We start from the raw sequence: 23,033 nt of genomic DNA, 5'->3' as shown, positions 1-23,033 counted from the left end.
GTGAAGATAGTATCTACTTTTGATTAAAGTGGTGTACCAGAATTTTTGTTCACCATAATCATTTGTCCAAGAAGATATTCATCACCTAGTAAAGTTTGTGAGTTGTGAAGGAAAATATAGTTCTACAATACAAAATACAGTACAAGACCTTCAACCTCTGTCGTCTTGTAAGGTAACCTCTTTTCCAAATGCAGCACTAAGTTTCGTCCATCTGAGGATATCTAGGCATACAAATCTAATTCAGAGTTTAGAGGCACCCCAGAAATGAATATGTTGTGAGTATGTGTAGCAAGATAGAAGTGGGTCAACTAGTTGTTCCAGTTTTGAAAGGAAATTTTAGAAAAGCAACTTGTTCTTCAGACATTGCTGTTGAGGACAAAACTAAAACTAAAATAGATGCTGTTACATGCCCAGGCAATTGGTAACTAGGCTCTGTCTGCTGCTCTTTTGCATAAAAGCTGGAACTGACTGTCCCAATTAGATTACAATTACCCCTGCTCAGAGGTCTTGGATAACACACGCTTTTTAGATGCAAAAGAGTCATTCTTCAAAAGGCCAAGGGATTTCTCCTTGTAAGGCAGAAAACAAGCAAGGCAAATATAAATGATTCATAACTGTAACCCTGACCATACTCCCTCCAAATTCATTTCCCCCAGCCTCACACTGTCTTTCTGTTCCTGCATTTTACCTTTATTTATCCTTCAGGCGTCTTTCCGTATATTACATCCTATTTCCCAAGTCTGTCTATGACAGTGGGCTGAGGTTAGGGCTGCAAAACTGATAAAAAGGTACCAACTCGGTCAATTAGGGGGTTTCTTACCCCCGTATTGCCAGTTAAAGGATGCAAACGTTGATTTCCCATTATTATTTTAAAATTGTATATTTATATTTTGCACATATATGCTTTGTGCAAGTATGCATACTGGGGCAGGTGAGTCTCACAGATGTACAGTAGACTCTCTATTCCTACCCAGAATTGAGATTGAGGACTTCATTCGGGAACCATACCATGAATGGGAAGTGAAACACTGAGCATCTTTTTGCCACCAGGAAACCTAAGGGTTTTAGCTGAATTCCAATCTCCATTGGGAAAGATTAGCCATCCATCTTTGAGAGGGCCTTTCGCTGCCTCCCTCTTCTCTTTCCCCTAGGTAAGAGTTTCTTGCCTAGAAGTACAGAGAAGGCATCAGAAGGGGACACTGAGAGGCCTCTTAAGAGTGATTGACTGGAACCCTCAAAAAGCCCTAGGACCGGATAATCTGCTTTGTGTGGATTTTGAGTTCTTTCTATGGGCTTGCTTGATTTGAAGCCTGTAGTTTGGTCCACTTGTTTGAGCTATATACTTTGGGTTCTCTGCTGTGGATTCACAGAATAAGCTGTCTACAAACTAGATACTCTCAGCCTCAGTGTTTCCCATCTGTAAAATGGATACACATTTTTAGAATATTTTCCAGGTGTTTAATTTCTTAATACTATCTATGCTGCATTTATGTGAGTGACAGACATGGTCTTAAATTAGTTTTGCACTTTTAGTTCTTCCTGTGTGAGACATTTGTAGCCTATGTCCTATCAACTGTGTTGGCCTTCATCATTTATGGAAGGGTTGCTTGGCAGTAGAAGACTTGGAAGAGGGCTATAGCTCAGTGGCAGAGCATCGGTTTTGCATGTAGATGGTCCCAAATTCAACCCCCAGCATCTCCAGGCAAGACTGGGAGAGACTCCCTATCTGAAACCCTGGAGAGTTGCTCCTAGTCAGTATTGACAATACTGAACTAGATGGATTTGACTTGCGGTATGGAAGCTTCCTATGTACGTGTAATGTAATAACAGACTTGCGTCTCTGGTAGTTTCCTATGGACTCTGTTCCTTTTGCACTGGGCTCCAGCCCAGACCTTGCCTGACTAGGTACCCAATTTTTGTTGTCTTGGAGTGGAAAACCATTGTTGCAGTAAACATCTGAAATGACAACTATGGCTTGCACTATGAAAGCCACCTCTTCCTGTTCACCTTTCTTTATCACTGGATAGTGGCAACCAGTACATTTGTTTTATAGGGAAGATAAAACAAATCTGAAACTGATTAAACTTTAAAGCCCATAGCTTTCTCTCCTTCAGCTATTGCTTGGTGATAGGGACTTGGAAGAATAGCATGCTTTCCCCATGGGCCACAGCTAATGTCTACTAAGGTGTTGGGATTTGCCATGGAGGAGGTAGCAAAATGTGGGGTATGGGGAAGCTTTGAACAAACTGAAGTAGTCTGACAAAGATAGATTTTAACAAGGCACCAAGAATAAATGAGTATCTGAGACAAAAGCAAATGGGACACTTTATGCTTCTAATGTTTTTCTTTCTCCTTCGCTAAGCTCCTATCAGGAGACTGTCAAACCTAACCACAATATCAACAGCAAAGATAGTGATGCTTTGATCATTACTCAGATCGAGCAGGTTTTCCCTATTATATGGCATCTATTTGAAGTGAAAATGAGGCACTGTGAATCTCTTTGGAAATGGCAGGATTTTGAAAGGGGTAGCATCAAATATCAGTTTTGTAGAATATTATCATTAATTTCAGTACAAAAGAAGAAAGAAAAGAAAGAAATTGTTACAAGCCACTGACATTTCCGATAAAACTGACGATTCTGTTGCTATCCCAATTTAGTATTATTGATCATTTCCATATTACTTTAAGTATGCAGTGTGCTTTACAGTGTGCTTTTCCTTATCTCACAGATTCTCACAACACCCACTTTTCAGATGGTGAACTGAGGCTGAGAAAGATTTCTCCCCCACAGATTTTAAACCAGGGTTTCCAAAACCCCAATACTCTTATTCAATAGATTATATTTTTAGCAAGGTTTTGGGCTTTCACTGGAACAGGTAAAATAGAAAACATAAGCGAAAAAGTCTGGGTAAAATGAAGACATACATTTTGTGTTTCAAGGACTATCATTTCTTTGATATGTGTGACATTTCTCTGTCAACAGCTCATTCTGATTGGCATGTGGGATAACAGCAGAATGAGATTTCCAGGGTAAATACATGGATTAAAGGAGATTATGCTAGTAACTGTAAATGGATGATAAATGCTTTAGTTTTCCGTGTTTCGGGGGGAGGGGGACAAAGTCTGTTCCAAAGCATGGTTATAAGGGATGTATAAATTTAGAATGATGGTCCTTATCACACTACAGGGTCTCCTATTTGCACTTACCCCCTTTTTAAAAAGTTTACTTCCCTAAAATGAAGCAAAACATGGAAACAAGCAGTTCTGCTTGAATTATGAATTAGAACATGCATATGCATATGTATGTGCACTCATCATTTTGCATAATTTATTCTAGTCATAAGATTTGAGGTTACTGACTGTAGAATTGGGGAGGGGGGAAATGTTAACTTCCTAGTTACAGCTTTCCATGCTTTAGGTACCAATCGCCTAGTTCTTGCTGATCTGTTTTGACACTGATTTAATAGCAGAAAACAGAATCAGCTGAAAAATGCAAACTACAAACTATAAGTCACTAATATTGCAGAGTCTTCACTGTTTACAATAAGGTAAGGTGGAGTTTTCTCTTCTGCCTTGGAGTTCACACACGATTCAGGTGTGATTAACATACTACACTATATTCTTGTGAAGTCACAAATCAGTGAATAAGGATTTCCTTGAAATCAAATTAGAAGAACAAACAGCATTGTGAGAGCAGAGGTATGTCTTGTTATAATTAACTGATTCACTATTAATGAGCAGACACACTTTAAAAGTAGAAACTGATTATTTGGGTGGAAAGGATCTATCATGCATCAAATATCTATGCTAAGTAAGAAGTCTGTATAATTGGATTTTTAAGAAGTAAGGTGCAGTGTTAGGTAGCTGCTGAACGCAGATCTGTTTAGCTTCCAAAATTTGCTTCCAAAGGTTATTTCAAGGCACTTTAGTTTATAAATCTGCGAACATAATTGCCTCTCAGAGAATGTTTATTTTGCTACATATTTAGGGATGACAGTTGTGGTGACAGCTGCTTCCATGTGGTGAGTCCAAGACAAAGTACTACTGAATGGGATTTTGTTCCATAAAAGAAAATAGCACTGATCTGCCTACAATACAAATATTTGATTTAATGGAGTTGTATTTCATATCATTACTTAAATGGACATACTTTTCCACATCCTAACCAAAAACTGGCAATGAAAAAGAAGAGGGGACTTTAGGTAAGGAGGTAGGAGTGAGCCAAAAAGGAGGGGCAGAGGAAGCAGAAGTGTAAGGTGACATGAAGGGCACCAGGGTCTTAGAGAGGGGGACCCTGGAGGAAGGGAATAGAGATGGTAAACTGGGGACTCAAGAAAGAGGAATCGGGGAAGAAAGGTGACTGCCTGAGAACTACATGTATGCCATCTTTCGTTCCGTGATGGAACAAAATAAAAGAAGATGGGAAATGAGAGCACCTTGATTCATTTTAATAGGGTTTGGCTACAGATAAACTCAGTTGAAATGAATGGGGGCTGAAATGCAGCCTTGCTTTGTGAGCTGAGTCCAGCACAGCATCTTTGAATACAGAGGTGGGAGATGAGGAAAGGATGGCTAAGGGCACCTGATTTGTACCTTTCAGTTCTTCTTCAGTTTACGATGCGTTCAGTAACTGTACTATCTCTGAATAATGGGTGCAAGTGAAGTTAATGTTTATAAATAAGGTTAGCAAGAGTAGAAAACATAGCATAACATTAAGATAGTGCTCACACCATTATAAATGAGAGTTGATGAACCAGGATATTTTCATATGTGCTTGCAGAGTGCTTTAGTGCACTGAAACGATCATAATAAATGACAGAACCTAGTAAAAAAATGCCCAGTGTGTAATTATAAATAGTATTGATGAAATAAAAATGAAGATGTACTTGTTGAACTCCATGGTGATCTATGTTAACCACTGATTAGCCATTCTAATTCCCATTATTTTCTCAGTAGGGTTGAAAATTCACTGGAGCCATTTGCATTAACTTTCATAGGTACAGGGATCACTGATATTATTAATACACTAAGTAATGAGGTAATTGCACTAATGCAGCTGCATTTAGTCCTCAGTTACTGGGCTTTTACAGGAGCTTTTAGAGGAAGAAAACTAACCAAGGAAATTGCAGCAAAGCTGAAATGTGAAGCTTTTGGTTTCAAACGGCATTAGAGGACCATCTTTTCTGTTTTTAACTTGCCTGCATGACAACTCTTGCCTAATCTGGTTGTTGTTCTAAATTTCTTTGACACTATGGTTAACTTCTTTAATTTAGAGTATTAAAGATTCTACACTGATGGGTCTTTACTGTAATTATCATAGTGTGTTCCATATTGTGAATGTTCAGATTCTGCATAACAATGTGAAAATGCCAGTAATTTAATCTAATAAAGCTATCTATCCAGAATGGTATCTTACAATAATATGTATTTAAAAGGAGGATGTATTCCAATTATCCGCCTAACCAAAACTAGCAGGTCATCTTTAACACCCTTCACTTTAACAAAGGAGAAAGCGTGAGCATGATAAATTTTTAATTAAAATGAACAATAGAGGAATGGGGAAACTTACATTTCTCAGCCAGCAAATAAAACTAAAGTATAAAATGTTGGTTTCTTATTCTGGAAGGTAATATGGCCTTCCATCAGTTAGTATGTAGCTGTATACAACAAAATGAGGGCGGGGGGGGGGGTTCAAACATCCCAGCCTGGGTATTTCTATTTAAATCTGATTACAGTGAAATAAAACTGTAGCTATTAAAGGTTTAAAAGAACTACAAATACAAGCAGTAAAAGAAGACAGTTAGTAAATGAGGTAGTAAAACATTTCAGCAGGGCAAACAGTTTATAGCTCACTGCCTTCTGTAGCGAGCGGCTCTATTCACCAAAGCCTCACGTGTGGTTCCCTGAATTGCACTTAAGCCTGCAATTAACCTTTCACGCCTAATGAAGCTGTTTTGCTGGAAAATTAAAATGTATAGTACTGCCTGCTCTTGCAAAAGTTGTGGGGAGCGGGGAAAGCTATCTCAGAATGAATCCATTTTCAAAGCCTATTGTTCAAATGTAAAATTCAAATGTTGCACTTACGTCTTAAATTGCACACCACAGTTTGCAAGGCAATCTGCTTTATTGTGGTACATTTTATTTCTGTACTTATTAATTGTTCTGCATAATTGTTAAAAATAAAAAACCTGCACACCAGCAATTTTATAGTTACGGTAGGCATTTAGTGCTTGAGGATCAACTATTACCACTAAATTGCCTTTAGGGAAGACTATGGTTGTTCTATGTACAACCAAGATAATATTGTTTTTTCTTGTTTCTAGTGTTGTCTTTTAAAAATAATAAAGGTATTTTCACAGGCATATTGGACTGGCCTCTCCTTTTAATGGTGTCTCTAGCATTCACAAAATGAAACTATACAGTAGATTGTTTCCCAACCAAAGGTTATGAAAATAGCCAGCCCCATTTCTGTAAAGCTAAAACTGATTTGACAAATCCTATTCCAAGATGCACTTGGAATTTCCTGGCCTCAAGATCACAGAGAATCTTCTGACCTGTGCATGTGACTCATTAATTCTGCTTCTGTGATTTGATACTGAACCATGCTGATTCTACACTACTACTGCTACAGAACTGAAAAAGCAGAGGCTCTCAGCTCAGGAGGGAGTATTTTTAAAGGGGGAATACATGAAGTAAATTGTAACAAGCCATGAAACTAGGGGTGACAAATGGGAGATATCATAGGATTTACATTTCCTCCAATAATATTAACTCTAACTGTTTGGAAATAAAGGTAAAGCATATAATAAATATTTAAGCCCCAGCATTTTTATTGACTCTTTGGTTGCATTTTGATGTAAATTCTACTTGCCAGCAGAGTCTGTGCATCATTTTGACTTGGTAAATGAAATTCTTTTAGACCGCCAGTCTGAAGTAATGAATTGTTCCCCTAGTTAATTGTACTGCTTTGATAACAAGGAACTGTGTTGGGCCTAGAGAACACGGTAAGTGAATTCCATCGGATGATTTGTGTGACATTTTGAAAAATGATCTTCTGGAGTGACTTGATTTTAATGGAACTCTTAACAGCATGCAAGCATGTCCCAGTATGCAGTTTTAGATTGAAAAGAAGCAGTTCCTTCTGAATACTGGAGTAAGAGGAACAGCAGCCAATTAAGCATATTTCAAGAAAATGAATACTTGAGAAAGGCATGTTAGGTTCAGCTCTTTTGTCGGTTCAGGATGTCTGGTAAAAAGTGCCTCCATGTGTTTATTGGGGAGCACATTCAATCCCCAGCCTGATCCTAGATCAGTTCACTAACTGTAACAGGAAAGTGGTAACATTTGAAGATTTAACTAAAGACAGTTACTGACAAGCAAGTATGAATCTGATCCTTCCTTCCTTCCTTCCTTCCACAGTCGTACCTCGGGTTACGTACAGTGACCCGGAACCAATTAAGTACGTAACCCAAGGTACGACTGTAAATCAATTCACTACTATGACCTGGTCTGTGGAGACCGAATGACACTTAACAATATGCTGCACAACAATGCCTCAGTGTGCCAGAGAAGTGGATGCACTGGCACTGGAAATGAGGACAGGTCATAATCTGGTGCAAGGGCATCAGACTTGGCCTTGCACTGGAGCCAGAGCACTAGTCGTATGTGCTTGAAAGGCATCTATGAGAGAAAGTGAAAACTTGAGGCTAATATCAACTGGAACCAGTCTAAGGTTAGAGCCGTGCACATGGAAATTTTTTAAGTGTTCTCAAAGCAAAGAGAAAGGCAGGAACAAAAGGTTTCTCAACTACAAGCAAGAGTGGGCAGTACAGAAACACACACACACATGAAAACATACCGTATTTGGTAATTATCAGAGCATGACCTGAAAAAAGAAATAAAGATGTAAAAGGTCCTTGGACAGCTATGGTAAGCTGACTTGGCCCTCTACCTCCAGGATACACATTTCTTCCTGACTTATTCACAAATTCAAGAGTTCTTCAGTAGCCTGAACGTTGGGTTTAGAGTCCTGTGGATGTTTGATGTCTTGGTGCACCTTGAAGCCACATTAATGATGCAATCCTGTGCATGTTTCCTTCTAACCCATACTCTCAGGTAAATGTGTTTGGATTGCAACAAATGTTACATTTTAAGACTGGTGGGCACCAATTAATTTGGATCTTTCTTTCATCCTGAGGGCTCAAAGCAAGTCCTGGGTTTCTGTCCAACAAAGCTTTCTTCAGAAAGGGCCCACTGAAACTAATGAATGTAAGGTAGTCATTTCTATTAACTTCAATGGGTCTGCTCCAACTACCATTGGCTACAACCCCTAGCTCTTCTTCTTACTAAGGACACTTTCATGCTGAACACTGCTATTCCAGCCACCAATACTATAGTGCTACTGAATGATGCAGAATCAGAGAATGGCAAATATGATATGGGAAATGATTTCATGGCCCCATGCTTGTGTATGTTAAATTGTATGGATCCATTAAAGCATATGAATCAGGGCCAAACTACATCACACAATGTGGCAAAGCATGCTTGATTATGTAATTTAAATAGCATTCACATGTGAAAAAGGAATAAGGACTATGGTGCAGTTTCTCATGCTTCAGTCCCAATAAACATCTTTACACACACACACACACACACACACACACTGCTATTTGTCATAAGAAAGAAGTTCCCAATGGTGGTAGTGCCAGCTTCCTTTCTGTGGTAAACAGACATTCCAGGCAAGGAGGATTTTCTTTGGGACGACTACAAAAGGTATTTATCACATGCACCCCAGTTCTGATCCCCTTTCCATGCTACCTGAAGCATAATAAACAAGCATCACCAAACTACGTGTTTAGTGCAATGTGAGGAAGTGATCCTGAGCAGGGAGGAAGATTAAAGGAAGCATCTTTGTAGGAGCTTCACAGCTCCGCTTAACAAGAGTCAGGCTGTGGGACAACAAAGCCAGTGAAAAGAACACTGACATGAGGAGAAAGATGGCCCTGCCCTGAAATGCTGCCATAATTAATATCATGGGGAAGCATCTGACAGCATCCAGAATGATGTGGGGAGAGATAAACTAGCCATCTTCTCTGTGAACAGCAGGGAAGAGTTTTTCAACAAGTTGATCTACTCTTGTGGAACCTGGAAAAGCATATAGCGAATCCAAAAGGCTACTTCCACATTTTAACTTTGCCCCCTGAGAAATAACTGTCCCTTTTGAACCCCGTTGGGTCTTCTGACAAGCCATGAAACATTCTTTGCACATGTTGGATTTTGCCCTCTGTATCTGTGCTTTTGCAACATGGAAATGATTTTGATTCAGTAAAAAGTATGATAGGGAATATTTTACAGATACATCTAATTCTTTGCATACCAACATGTTGACAAGCTATATACAGTGGTGCCCCGCTAGACGAAAATAATTCGTCCCGCGAAAATTTTCGTCTAGCGGGGTTTTCGTCTTGCGGAGCGGCAATGGGAGCCGCGCTCCGCAAAACGGAAAAAAAAAAAGACGAAATTTTTTCGTCTTGCGAGGCAGCCCCATAGACTTTTTCGTCTAGCGGGGCAGCCTCCCGCTAGACGAATGCTTTCGTCTAGCGAGTTTTTCGTCTAGCGAAGCATTCGTCTAGCGGGGTACCACTGTATCCACTCAGTGAACTGAAGGACAGGGTATGGTGGCACAATTAGAAATCAAAGTCAAGAATCTTCAAATATTGTATGATACTTAAGTATCAGCATTCTCGTGGCTGTTTTAATTGACAAAACATGCAGAGTTATAGCTGTGGGAATGTTTATATAATATAGTAGCAGAGTTAAACATTCTTTATTTAAACCTGCACAGCGGCAAACGGCTGCTGACTCGTTTGAGTCTTCTGTCCTTTTCTTGATTGTCAATCCCTATATCCCCCTCAAAATACACATGAATCTGATTAATAACTGAAATAAAGTAATTTACCAACAGATTCATTCATGTACATATTTAAGTTACGAAACTGGAGATATAAACTATACAAACTATATTAGTGAGTCTCTTAACACATCTTTAAGCAGCAGCAGCCTAACCAACCAACCAACCAAAACTAACAAACACAAAGTAGCAGTTGGTCCTCCCTTAGAATGTTGGACTTGACTGACATCATCCCACAATAGTTAGTAAGGCAATTCACTGATGCCTCCTTTCCCCTGACCCCCTGGCCTGGCACATATGTTGTTGTCCTCAGTGCTAGCTTAAGTCTTTTATGTTCTTCCAGGCCTTTTAAAATCTGGTTTTAAGTATGTAGCATGGTTGGGAGTTTTAATGTGCTTTTCATGATTCTACTCAATGGTACAAAGAACTATAACAACTTTTTTTGCAGTCCATGGCAGCCATTTTGTGCTGGTACCCACAACACTTTTAGCAAGATATTATCTGGCACCTCTCTCTTTTTTTACCCAAAAAACCCAGTGCTTTTTGTAGATAGTATTTTATAGTACTGGTTTGTGCTGCTTGTCTCATAAATACACACACACTTAATCCTAACCCACCCACCGCAATTGATGGGAAGCAGTATTTAGATAAAATAGGTCAAATCTGTGTCTCCCAAGCCTTAATTAATACACCCTAAGCAACAAGCTGGACATCTATCTACTTTTAAAAATAAAGAGCCAACAGGGAAGGAGTGGGATTGGGACTGTGGCACAGGGACAGAGGACTATAACTTTTTGCTTTCACTGGCCTCCGGTATTGCTTTGTTGTTGTGTTGTTGTTGTTGTTGTTGTTGTTGTTGTTGTTGTTGTTGTTGTTTATATGAAAACCCAGCTACAGTGTGTGACAAGTGTCATATTTACTTTTGTCATACCCTCCAACATTCCTTAGATGAAAATAGGGATATTCTACTATATCAGCATCGCTGCTAGTTAGTGGTATTATTGGTTTGGAGTTTTCTTTTTCCATCAGGCTTTCCTAAATGCAATACATAAATACGACAATTTCTGTGCTAAAAATACTGCAGTTTTGTATGTGGCCTCTCATAACTTTTGTACTAGACCAGGAGGAAATGCTTAAGCAATGATATGGCAATTTTGATTCCATTGCTCATGAGCTAGTTTCTAGTGGATTTAGGAGCTCCTCTCAGTGAAAGTAGAAAGAGAAAGCAGGGGGAAAAAAGTATTCTCATAGCAGAATGTTAATTCCTCTTTTCCTTTTCCTTCCAGGACTGGCAATTGCAAGTGCACTGATAGACATTTCACAACAGAAGCCTTCAGAGTGTAAAGATAAGAGTTCAGCAGTCAGAAATCGAAAACACCACCTTTCAACACGTCAAGGAACTTGTGTCTGAGATTAAAATAACACATTTATTCTGTAATGTTTTTCTTTTTCTTTTCTTTTTTAAAGAGCTTCCATTGTAAGCTAAAATACAGCCTCAGGTTTTATGGAGGCAACCTCTGGATGGTGGTAAGAATGGTGGTAAGAACCTCCAGGCTCAGATAGATTGGCACCTTCTTTCCGCTGTGCCCCAAAGCAGGGCATCTGGAATGACAAAGGTGAATATACTGGAGGACCTTATGAAAAGATTCAGACATCAGTAATGATATGAAAAAAAAGTTCTCCACACTTCTTGTTATTCATATCAGGAAATAAAGAATTATGTCTGGGAAAAGATAGTACATTGTTTTATAATGTGGAAGGAAATATATCATGGGAAATTAAAGTAAGTCTAAAGGACTTGTTATATAGCTAGAAGTGTTGAGTTATTCAGTTTCTCAGCTTGATTAGCGCTGAGATACACACACTGAAGAAAGCAGAAACTGACATTATTAGGGATATAAATAATATTATCATTACCCTCATATGAAGGCATAATTTCAACTTTGTGATAGGCAGATATAGCAAAAACCATGTATTTCAATGAGCCAGATGTAACAAAAAAACAACAACTCTGAAAGGATTTATGCATATCAAGGATTTCTGCCTTCCAAAGGACCCTGCCACAGTCTAAGATCTGAAGCAGGATGAAGACTGGACTTTTCTACTATGTAAGAATTCAGAATGGTGAATACAGCAAAGAGTACACGCTTGTCTTCCATGCCAACCAACTAATTCATTATCAGATCTGACTGAGTTTGGGAAAGTGTGTCCAGCAGCCAAGATCCTCCCCCCCCCCCAATAGCCATCTCCAAAATTGCAAGACCCAGGAGAACAAAAATTGCAAGACTCTCTGCAGAAGAATATCTGGTGCTTTTTTAACTAACATAATTGTGAAGGCTGAAGTGAAATGTAGCTTTAAGCATGCTGATGTCTATTGATTACAATAGTCTCAAGCATACTCAAGTTTGTGGCAAATGGTAGCCTCAATGTCCAGTGTTAAAATTAATGCCATATCCGCTTATTTGCAGAATAATGTTGCCCTGGCCACACTTACCCCTTTATCACAGTTATTAAAAGTCCTCCCTCTCAGAGCAGCAGATCCAAGCTCTGTATTCATTGCATTTAAGTAATTCCACTGTACCCTGAAATAAAGTCCCCAGTGGCTTGTAGGAAGTTTTGTCACTTGGAACTCTTGGAATGACTTTTCTGTATGTGAGATCACAATATCAACAAAAGCTAAAGGGATTTTTTTTTTGCTATTTTAAGAAAAATATCAAGCAATTAAGTCCTTGTTTTATTTTCATTATGCAGTCCAGCCCTTCCATTCACAGAAGGAACAATGATCCAGCAGACGTAACTACTCACAGAGGAGGGGGACCAATTTTGGGCCATTTTCCCTTCAGCTGTCCACACCTCCCATGTTGTTTTGGAAATTCCCCCAACTCTCTGATCATAAGTGGAACTTCACTCATTAGGTGAAGGATAAGATGATACCCAACTAAGTCATACTCAGAGTAGACCCACTGAAAATCAATGGGCGGGGTATAAATAATAAATTATTGTTATAAATTATTATTATTATCAAATCCATTTGTTTCAGTAGGTCTACTCCAGTTATAACTAATGGCAGAGTCCAACCATAATATTTAATGTAAAAGTTGTTTGCGGAAGGTGGCGGCAGATGAAGCACGTTTATATTTAGGCTTAATGTCTCAAATTCAGGGAACATTAAATGCATTCAGCATCAATTAAATTTACGTATTTAATTCTTCAACTTAAGCATCACTGAAATTAAGAAAACTAAATCTACAATTTTATTTGGAGCTGGGCTGTACTCTGAACTGGTCACGGCAGGTTCCCCACCCAGTTGTCTTGCAAGAACTTCCCCATAAGGGCAAAGTAGCAGTCCTTAGTTTGACAGCTGCCTGTATGGGAGTTATCTATGAACAGAGGTATAAACTCTTACTTATGGTGGAGTTGTGCTAATTATGAAAGCTATACAAATATAACTGATGTTTATAATTATACCTGCATTTTTTAATTAAAAAATCATTTTATTTCTGGAAGGGGGAGACATTTCACTGTTTACACTTTGACTACATAGTTACTTGCATGCCAAGATGGTGCAGTAGCAGTAATAACGCCCTGTTTGTGAGTTGGTAGGTGTTTTTCTTTTGTATTATCATTTGACTACTTAATTTGGATGAGGACTGAATGTATAAAAAAGAAAAGAATTTAAATACATCAAAAGGAACTTGTACAGTATGTAGTTCCCTCTCATCCAAGGTCATTAGGTTACATTTTATCATGACTGCTATGCTGTTTTAATTAGTTGCACATTGATAAATTATGCTGGCATGATTGTTGAACTAGTTTCACATTTCAAAAGGAGACCTGATTCTTATGCTGAAGTTATGTTGTCACAGTGTGATGATTTTTGTTGACTGTTCTTACCTCACTTTGTTGTTATTCTAAACAAAGGACCCAATTCTGCAAGCACTTATATGCCAATACGTTCTATTCATATGATCCTATTTACATATAATTTTTTTCCAGAATTAGGGCAAAATTGAATTCTGTCAGAAATTATCAAAAAATGAAATATTGTAACTCCAATAAGAGTCTGTTTTTTTTTTCTTAAAAAAAGAAAACCCTTCTGTCATTGTAATGTTGATTTGCTTAAAGAAAACAAATCATTAGAATTGGCATGTATGATGAGTAAGATGATTATTTGAAGAAAGACAAAAGAGAAATAAAAGACTTGGCTATAAATTTCCTAATTTTTCCCAACATGATTTAGTTACCAAAAGTTCATGTATTTTGTGAGTCTACCTATATTTATTGGACAGGTATTCTATGAAATAGTTACCCTGGCTGAAGTATGAACCCTACCAAACTAGGGTTTTTTGAAAGTATATTCTGCAACATAGCAGTGAAGCAATAATTGTGCATGGCACTGGATTTATACTGGACCATTCACACATCATTCAGCTTTATTAGTTCTGTGATGCTTCCCAAACAATACCACATTATTGCTATCCAGGGCAATAATAGGGGCACTATTGTACAACAGTACCAAAAAAGCAGAACAAAAAAATACCCAGAATATTTGTGGAATAAAAAGGTTTGGATAGCAAGCAGCTATTGGACACGCACTGTCCAAAAAACAAAATAAAACAGTATGTACGCCAAAACTGTTGCGGGTGGAAACACTATTGAAAGTGGGATCAGGTACCGTATAATGCCCCATCAATGAATGCAGAATATAAAAGATGTTAGCAGGGCCTTGTGTTTAATTTTAAAAGAATGATAGTGTTGATAGCAACACTTCAAGATAGTGAGCAATTTTTATAGAGTTGACAATGAAAATCAGCAATAAATGGTGGGACTCCTGTGTTGGTCTCATAATTGGTTTGACATGCATTTACATCTGAGCCTTTTTTTTTTAAATTGTGGACAGAATTACTCATGAAAGGCTCTCTTCTACCAATACACTAGATTGATTTGCAGATAATGATATCTTATTTAGTCATTTTCGTACATTTATATCCTACCTTCCCTCAAAGGAACCCATAGCATACATGGTTCTTTAGGAGGACTAACAACCTGTAAACTAGGTTAAGCCAATGGGGTTTGGGTTAAGTGGGGATTTTAACTTGTTTTCTCCAGTCCAACACACTAACCATGTTTGCAAGGATTTCATCCAGGGTATTTCCCCCTCTACTTTGAACTTCCTGCAGCGGATTATCTTGCAGAGAAAAGAATTGCAGCTACACAGACTGCATAACACCAAATAACTTTCTCCTCTCAGCTGCTCAGGAAGGGAACTGAAAAGCCCAGGTGAAATTCAGCTGTGAACCATTTCCAGCTCAAGAGCCAGAAGTACTCCACCCTTCGTTTAAGGATGGGCATATCTGTCAACTTTGGTTTCTTGTAGTTTCTCATTTCCCACCCTTAAGCTCTCCACATTTTCACATCAGTACAGTCATACCTCAGGTCACGGCTGCTTCAGGTTGCGCAATTTCCGGTTGTGCATCACGCCGAACCCGAAAGTACTGGAATGGGTTACTTCCAGGTTTCGGTGCTCGTGCATGCACAAAAGCAATAAATCACGCTTTGCGCATGTGCAGAAGTGCCAAATTGCGACCCACACGTGCGCAGATACAGCACTGTGGGTTGCGAATGTGCCTCCCACATGGATCACGTTCGCAACCCGAGCGTCCACTGTATTCTTATTCACATTCTATTGTATGATCTTCACTCTTTCAGTAAGGCTTTTAATAAAGTCCCCCACGATATTCTTGTGGAGAAGCTGGTAAATTGTAGTCTGGATTAGGTAACTGTTAGGTGGGTTTGTTGTTGGTTGACTGACCAAACCCAAAGAGTACTCATTAATGGTCCTCGTCATCCTGGGGAAAAGTGACAAGTGAGGTGTCACAGGGTTGTGTCCTGGGTCCTTTGTTGTTCAACATCTTTATAAACAATGTGGACGAAAGAATTGAGGGGATTGTTCATAAAATTTGCAGATGACAGCAAACTTAGTGGGGTAGCTACGGTAGCACCGAAGAAGACAGAATCAGAATTCAAGATGACCTTAGCAGATCGGACAACTGAGACAAAACTAACAAATGAATGAAAAGGACTTAGGCAGGAAGAACCAACTGCACAAATATTAAGATGGGGGACACCTGGATTGCCATTAGTACATGTGAAAAGGATCTAGGGGTCTTAGTATACCACTACCACCACAAGTTTAACATGAGTCAACAGCGTGATGCAGCAGCAAAAAAAAGCTAATGCCATTCTAGGCTGCATCAACAGTAGTGTCCAGATCAAGGGGAGACATTGTACTGCTCTATTCTGCCTTGGTCAGATCCCACCTGGAGTACTGTGTCCAGTTCTGGGTGCTACACTTTAAGAAGGAAATTGACAAGCTGGAACATATGCCGAGGAGGGGAAGCAAGGTGATCAAGAGTCTGGAAAAAGAGTCTGGAAACCAAGCCTTATTAGGAACAGTTGAGGGGGTTGGGCATATTTAGTATGGAAAAGAAGAGACTGAGAGGAGATATGATAGCCATCTTCAAATATCTGAAGGGCTGTCACATGGGAGATGGGAGAAAGCTTGTTTTCTCCTGCTCTGGAGGGTAGGACCTGAAACTATCGATTCAGGTTATAAGAAAAGAGATTTTGACTAAATATTAGGAAGAACTTTCTGACAGCAAGAGCTGTTGGACAACATAACAGACTCTCTCAGGAGGTGGTGGTCTCTCCAACATTGAAGGTTTTTAAGCAGAGGTTGGATAGGCCCCTGTCATGGATACTTTAGATATCTCGTTGGCCACTATGAGAAGAAAATGTTTGCCTAGATGAGCCACTGGCCTGATACATCAGGTTTTCTTATGCTGACAGTGAAGTGTGTTTGCTACAAAGCATGAGTAAATGTGGGTTGGACTTCAAACTTTACTTGTCTCTCACTGACAGACAGTCTCCACTTTACATAGCTAATTAAAAAAAGCTGATGGCAAATCAAAGTTTTGATATAATGGCTTTCTTGTTGAATCAGCCCATCTTCTCTAATAGCTGACAGAAACTGCAGTATTTTAGGACACCATCCAAATATGTTACAGCAATCTCCAAATTTAGTTTATTTTCATTAGTATGCTGAATGGCTGCCTCATCCATCTCAGCTAATCAGTCAGTCAGTTTTTGGCCCATATTCTACACTATCCTTCTGTAAAATGCTAGCACCCATTTACAGTAGCTGCTCTTTGAATGGGGGGGGGCAGGGAGAGACTATTTTAGTCTGTTCTAACTTTGCTAGCTTTCTGTATAAAATGAACCATCCCTTTGTGTTCATATGATGCATATCTCACCCGCTGAAGTCAACAAGAAATGTGCCACAGCATCAGATCTGATCAAGGTTTTGGCTATGATTTATGACAGAGAGAGGAATGGTTCTGACTTTTCTATGGCAGCATCAGTGTACTGACCACTGTCCTTGACATTAGTTTGATCTCAAAATACATACTACACTTTATTCCTACAAAGGACTCAAACCCGTTAAATATATATTTGAAACATTAGTGCCACTCATTTGAGTTTGAGTTACAGCCCCATTTTAAGACTTCTTGTACTGGTTGATACCAGCTTGTGTTGTGATTTATCAGCAGACATTCCAGTACATCTTTGCAACATATTAACACTGTCCTGGCAATACTGAACAGACAGATATGCAGTGAAGGCCAGTAAGGCAGTTTAATGCCAGTATTTGCCACCCACCACTATTCAACTACCACAGTGCTGGGGAAGGAAAAGCATATTGTTATGCACAAACTCAATCTTGGAGTGGGTCCCTGTCTATCCCTTGGAATTTACTTCCTTGAAATTAAGGTCACCAGAGAATGCTGAAGCTTCTATTACATAAGGTTTATTTGCACAGTCTGAACATAGTGCTATGTGCTGGGGTGCCAGAGCTTTGTGGGTGCAAGGCATCCATAAATCCTAGGATCAGTAAAAGTTAGACTTAATCAAAGTTTGATTAAACTGTCAAGCACAGAAATTCTTGGGTTTAGCTTATGCTAACAAGCCACACATATCTGGCAGGGCTAGCTGAGAGTAAGCCATTTAGGAACAAAGCAGAGTAATGGCTCATCAAGGAAACCAGCAAGAGAGCAAAGATCAGGAGGGGAGGGGCGCCTCCTCCAGCTGTGTGTTGGTGGGCAGAGACCAAAGGTGGTAGAGAAAGTGGGGGCAGAATATAATGTGGGCTGGCTGTGGGAGGCTGGAACAAAGGAAACACAGCTTTTTGCTGTTCTTTGAATCCAATGCTCCATCTAAGGAGAAGGCCAGACCCGTTCAGGCTGTGAATACTCTGCAATCCCTTTATCTAAGTTCAGGTTGTATATATGTGTAAATAAACCATATATCACAAAAACACCACACTCTGCTGTGCCTCACCGTCCCAAAAGGAAATACAGACCCTTGTAAACTTGTCTGATACCCCTGGAATCTCACTGGATGGAGATTGGGGTGCAGTGTTAGAAACTCAGATATATAAGCTAATCACCAAATGGTACCTTAAACCTAGGTTGCGGTCGTCACAACAGAATGTCTCAGCACCATCTCCCCCCCAAAAATTTTTATAATTATATTATTATTCATTTCATTTCTATACTGCTTTATATTTTAAATAAAAAAATCTTGAAGCAGTTTACAACACATTAAAACATCAAATAAAACAATCCAGAATAAAGCAAATTCAAGCTTCTAGGAATGTATTTCAGATCCTTCTTTAAGTGACAGTACACTGGAAGAAGCGTCTCCATCTGCATCGTTCAGCCCAGACACTGAGGTCCAGCTCCAATGGCTTTTTGGCGGTTCCCTCACTACAAGAAGTGAGGTTATAGGGAACCAGGCAGAGGGCCTTATTGGTAGTGGCACCTGTGCTGTGGAACACCCTCCCATCAAGGAAATAAAAAAACTATCTGACTTTTAGAAGACATCTGAAGGCAGTCCTGTTTAGGGAAGTTTTTAATGTTTGACGTTTTATCATGTTTTTAATATTCTGTTGGGAGCTGCCCAGAGTAACTGGGGAAACCCAGCCAGATGAGTGGGGTATAAATAATAAAATTATTATTAAAAATTATTATTATTATAACATGTTGCTTTCCCCATATTTATTTACCTACTTAATTTATATAGCTTCCCCATAGCAGAAGTACTCTAGGAAGCCAGTGTAGTATAGTGGTTAGAGTGTTTGATTAGGACCTGGGAGATTAGGGTTCAAATTTCCACCCAGTCATGAATTTCACTGTGTGATCTTGGGCCAGCCAAAGCCTCTTAACCTACCTCACAGAGTCATTATAGGATTAACTGAGGAAGGGATGAACCAGGTACTCCTTGGAGAAAAAGGTGGATATAAATGCAATAAATAGACTCTTCTGCTTAAGAAAGCTGCAGGGGCACTTATTTAGCCCATGTGGCTCTTTACATGAAGTTCTGATAGACTCAATCAACAGGTGCAAGTTCTGCCTTCATAGCTACAGTGGTGCCCCGCTAGACGAAAAGAATTCGTTCTGTGGAAATTTTCGTCTAGCGGGTTTTTCGTCTAGCGAAGCAGCAATGACAGCCGCACTTTCGCTAGACGGAAAAAAAAAGACGAAAAATGTTCGTCTTGCGAAGCAGCCCCATTGACTTTTTCGTCTTGCGGGGCAGCTTCTGCTAGACGAATGCCGTTCGTCAAGCGAGTTTTTCGTCTAGCGAGGCATTCGTCTAGCGGGGCACCACTGTACGTGTATTATCTGGTGCTTTGAGAACAAAAACCCGCATTTGGATTGTAGACTTTTCACATCTCCACAATCCAAGCCCCCCCCCCCAGCAGCACAGAACAATTACAAGACTTTCACAGGCTGAAACTCTAAATCTCACCCAACAAAGACATACATAGGATTTCATTGAGAAACTCTCTGTTTGAGCCACAAACTCTTCCCACCTCCATTCAGAGAAAACCACTTTAAGAGTCACAACCCAAGACTTGAGTGTCCCTCAATGACCCCACTCCAAAATTTGTTTATATTTTAAGCAGCACTGTGATGTTTAGTGCTTCTGTTAGTTTGTCCCCAAACAGAAGCACGCTGGAACTGAAAAAGGTTCTAATTTATTTCCTCCCTGGAAAGTTGTGGAGAAATTTAGGAAATTCTGCAGCTAGTTCTATTGTTGTTGTTTAGTCGTTTAGTCATGTCCGACTCTTCATGACCCCATGGACCAGAGCACGCCAGGCACTCCTGTCTTCCACTGCCTCCTGCAGTTTAGTGATACTCATGTTGGTAGCTTCGAGAACACTGTCCAACCATCTCTTTTCCAATGTTCTGATCACTGAGACCAGCACAGAGCTCAACCGCCTTCCCAGAAGTCACTGGGGAATAGTGACAAAGGATATGCTCAGAATATTATGCTGAGGGGCAGCTGGTCAACTGAACTCTCTGGCTCCCCAAGGGTCAGCATCACTTAACTAAAGGTAAAGTGCAGGGGTGGGAACCTCAGTTGGGGGGGAAATGTGGCCCCCAAGACCTCTCTATCTGGCCCTCAGAACTTTCCCCAGGCCACCTGCTCTCCTCAAGCCACACTCCTCACTGGCCCTCCTTTGCCCCCTGAGTGTTTCTGCCTGGCTGAAATGTTACAGGTAGGTAGCTGTGTTGGAATTCATCATGCGAAAGGCTGGGCTGGATGAATCCCAAACCGGAATTAAGATTGCCGGAAAAAATATCAACAACCTCAGATATGCTGATGATACAACCTTGATGGCAGAAAGTGAGGAGGAATTAAAGAACCTTTTAATGAGGGTGAAAGAGGAGAGCACAAAATATGGTCTGAAGCTCAACATCAAAAAAACCAAGATCATGGCCACTGGTCCCATCACCTCCTGGCAAACAGAAGGGGAAGAAATGGAGGCAGTGAGAGATTTCACTTTCTTGGGTTCCATGATCACTGCAGATGGTGACAGCAGTCACGAAATTAGAAGATGCCTGCTTCTTGGGAGAAAAGCAATGACAAACCTAGACAGCAGCTTAAAAAGCAAAGACATCACCTTGCCGACAAAGGTCCATATAGTTAAAGCTATGGTTTTCCCAGTAGTAATGTACGGAAGTGAGAGCTGGACCATAAAGAAGGCTGATTGCCGAAGAATTGATGCTTTTGAATTATGGTGCTGGAGGAGACTCTTGAGAGTCCCATGGACTGCAAGAAGATCAAACCTATCCATTCTTAAAGAAATCAGGCCTGAGTGCTCACTAGAAGGACAGATCCTGAAGTTGAGGCTCCAGTACTTTGGCCACCTCATGAGAAGAGAAGACTCTCTAGAAAAGACCCTGATGGTGGGAAAGATGGAGGGCACAAGGAGAAGGGGACGACAGAGGATGAGATGTTTGGACAGTGTTCTCGAAGCTACTAACATGAATTTGGCCAAACTGCGAGAGGCAGTGAAGGATAGGCGTGCCTGGCGTGCTCTGGTCCATGGGGTCACGAAGAGTCGGACACGACTGAACGACTGAACAACAACCAAGACGGGAAAGGGCATGGGAGTGGGCAGCTTAGTGCACTACAGACACAGCAGCTCCTCGCTGCCTTGCCCATCCCCTTCTCGGTCACTAGTAGAGATGTGAGTTGTGTGAAGCTAGATAAGCAGCGGCACCCTTCCCTTGTGGCACTGCTAGCCGGCTAAGTACTTGTCATGGGAATCCCTCTTCTGCCCCTTAGCACCTTCCTTTAAGCTGCAGCCTGTCAGCAAGAGTTAAATATGCTGCTCCTTTAATGCTGATGGAGAGATAAGAACTCTCTCTGATAAGAGCCAAAGCCTTAAGGATGACAAACAAAGGCTTCTCCCATCAGAGGAGATCAGGAGATCAGCAGCAAAGTTTTTCAAAGTCTCAAAGTTGCTGCTTTTAAAAGTTGCTGCTCTGGCTGGCTCTCCCTTGCTTCCTCTACCAATCAATCTCCCTCCCTTAAAAAAATGTTTAAAAATAATTTGCTGCAAGGATTCCAGGAAAGCTTTAAAGGGTTCTGCTACTGCAAAAAGTTTGAAAACTAGGGAGGTAAGGAATTGTTGAAGTGTGGCTGTGATTATTCTCTTTCTGACACAGGGGTAGGACCTAGCAAGACGGTGATTGCTCATTGGATGTGTATGAGGGTGCCCACTTCCGGCTAAGCCATCCAAGAATGAGGGTGCCCACTTCTAGCTAAGCCATCCAAGAGACTGAAAATGGACTGGTTGTCTCCTGCTATGAAGGGTAGGACTCAAACCAATGGCTTCAGGTTACAAGAAAGGAGATTCTGACTAAACATCAGAAATAACTTTCTGATAGTAAGAGCAGTTCAACAGTTGTCGTGGACTCTCCATCACTGGAGGTTATTAAGCAGAGATTGGATGGCCATCTGTCATGGATGCTTTAGCTGAGATTCCTGCATTGCAAGGGGTAACTAGATGACTCTTGGGGTCCCTTCCAACACTACAGTTCTGTGATTCTATGACTCCCAAGAGTGAGTGATTTGATGAAGGGGGACAGAGACAGCATATATTGGCTGGGGGCAGACAGGTAAGGCAGCTTCTTTGTAATGAAAGCACCAGGTGAGCCTCCCTGAGAAGGGCATTCCACAAATGGGAGCCACTGCAGAAAAGGCCTGTTCTTCTGGCTTTGAAGGTTTTGGAGTTCCAGGATTCTTGGGAGGACTAAATTCAATTGTTGTAGAAAGAGATGAGCTGATATTCACCACTTTTCTACTTCAAAAGAGAGCAGTGGGGAAGGACTGTGTAGGGTACTGCTGTGTAGGGTACTGCAGTCTACAAATTTTATGAAATAAGTGAATGAGTGAATGAATGAATGAATGAATACATCATTTACAGAAAGGGGCACAGTCTCTACCATTTCCAGGGAGATACGGGGGAAGACTCAGGCAGGGGGAGTGGAAAATCTCTGCCAGTCAGTGCAGCTAAAGAGTGTAACCTGTGACCTTCCAGATGTTGTTGGACTATAACTCTCATCATTCCTGACCATTGACCATACTGACTGAGGTTGATGGGAGTTAAAAGCCAACAATATCCAGAGTGGTATGGGTCCCTCATTCCTGGTGTAGAGGAAGTACTGAGCTAAATGGGCCAATGGTCTGACTCAATATAAGGTAGCTCCCC

General features: G+C 40.4%; 1 protein-coding gene across 3 annotated transcripts in view; it reads left to right on the top strand.

Annotated features, from left to right (window-relative positions):
• Window positions 1-11,556, top strand: part of ATRNL1 (attractin like 1) — a 505,113-nt gene extending 493,557 nt beyond the window's left edge. For 2 of the 3 annotated variants that reach the window (XM_033149571.1, XM_033149569.1), the window contains 2 exons: window positions 6,954-7,004; window positions 11,197-11,556. In XM_033149571.1, coding sequence (XP_033005462.1) covers window positions 6,954-7,004; window positions 11,197-11,321 — 176 coding nt within the window. In that variant the 3' untranslated portion in view covers window positions 11,322-11,556. The remainder of the gene's footprint in view (window positions 1-6,953; window positions 7,005-11,196) is intronic. The other variant, XM_033149570.1, reaches the window with a different exon arrangement.
• Window positions 11,557-23,033: the final 11,477 nt, after the last annotated feature.

The sequence above is a fragment of the Lacerta agilis genome, chromosome 5, assembly GCF_009819535.1.
Source record: "Lacerta agilis isolate rLacAgi1 chromosome 5, rLacAgi1.pri, whole genome shotgun sequence".
In the NCBI taxonomy this organism is placed as follows: Eukaryota; Metazoa; Chordata; class Lepidosauria; order Squamata; family Lacertidae; genus Lacerta; species Lacerta agilis.
This window is presented reverse-complemented; position numbering and strand designations above follow the sequence as displayed.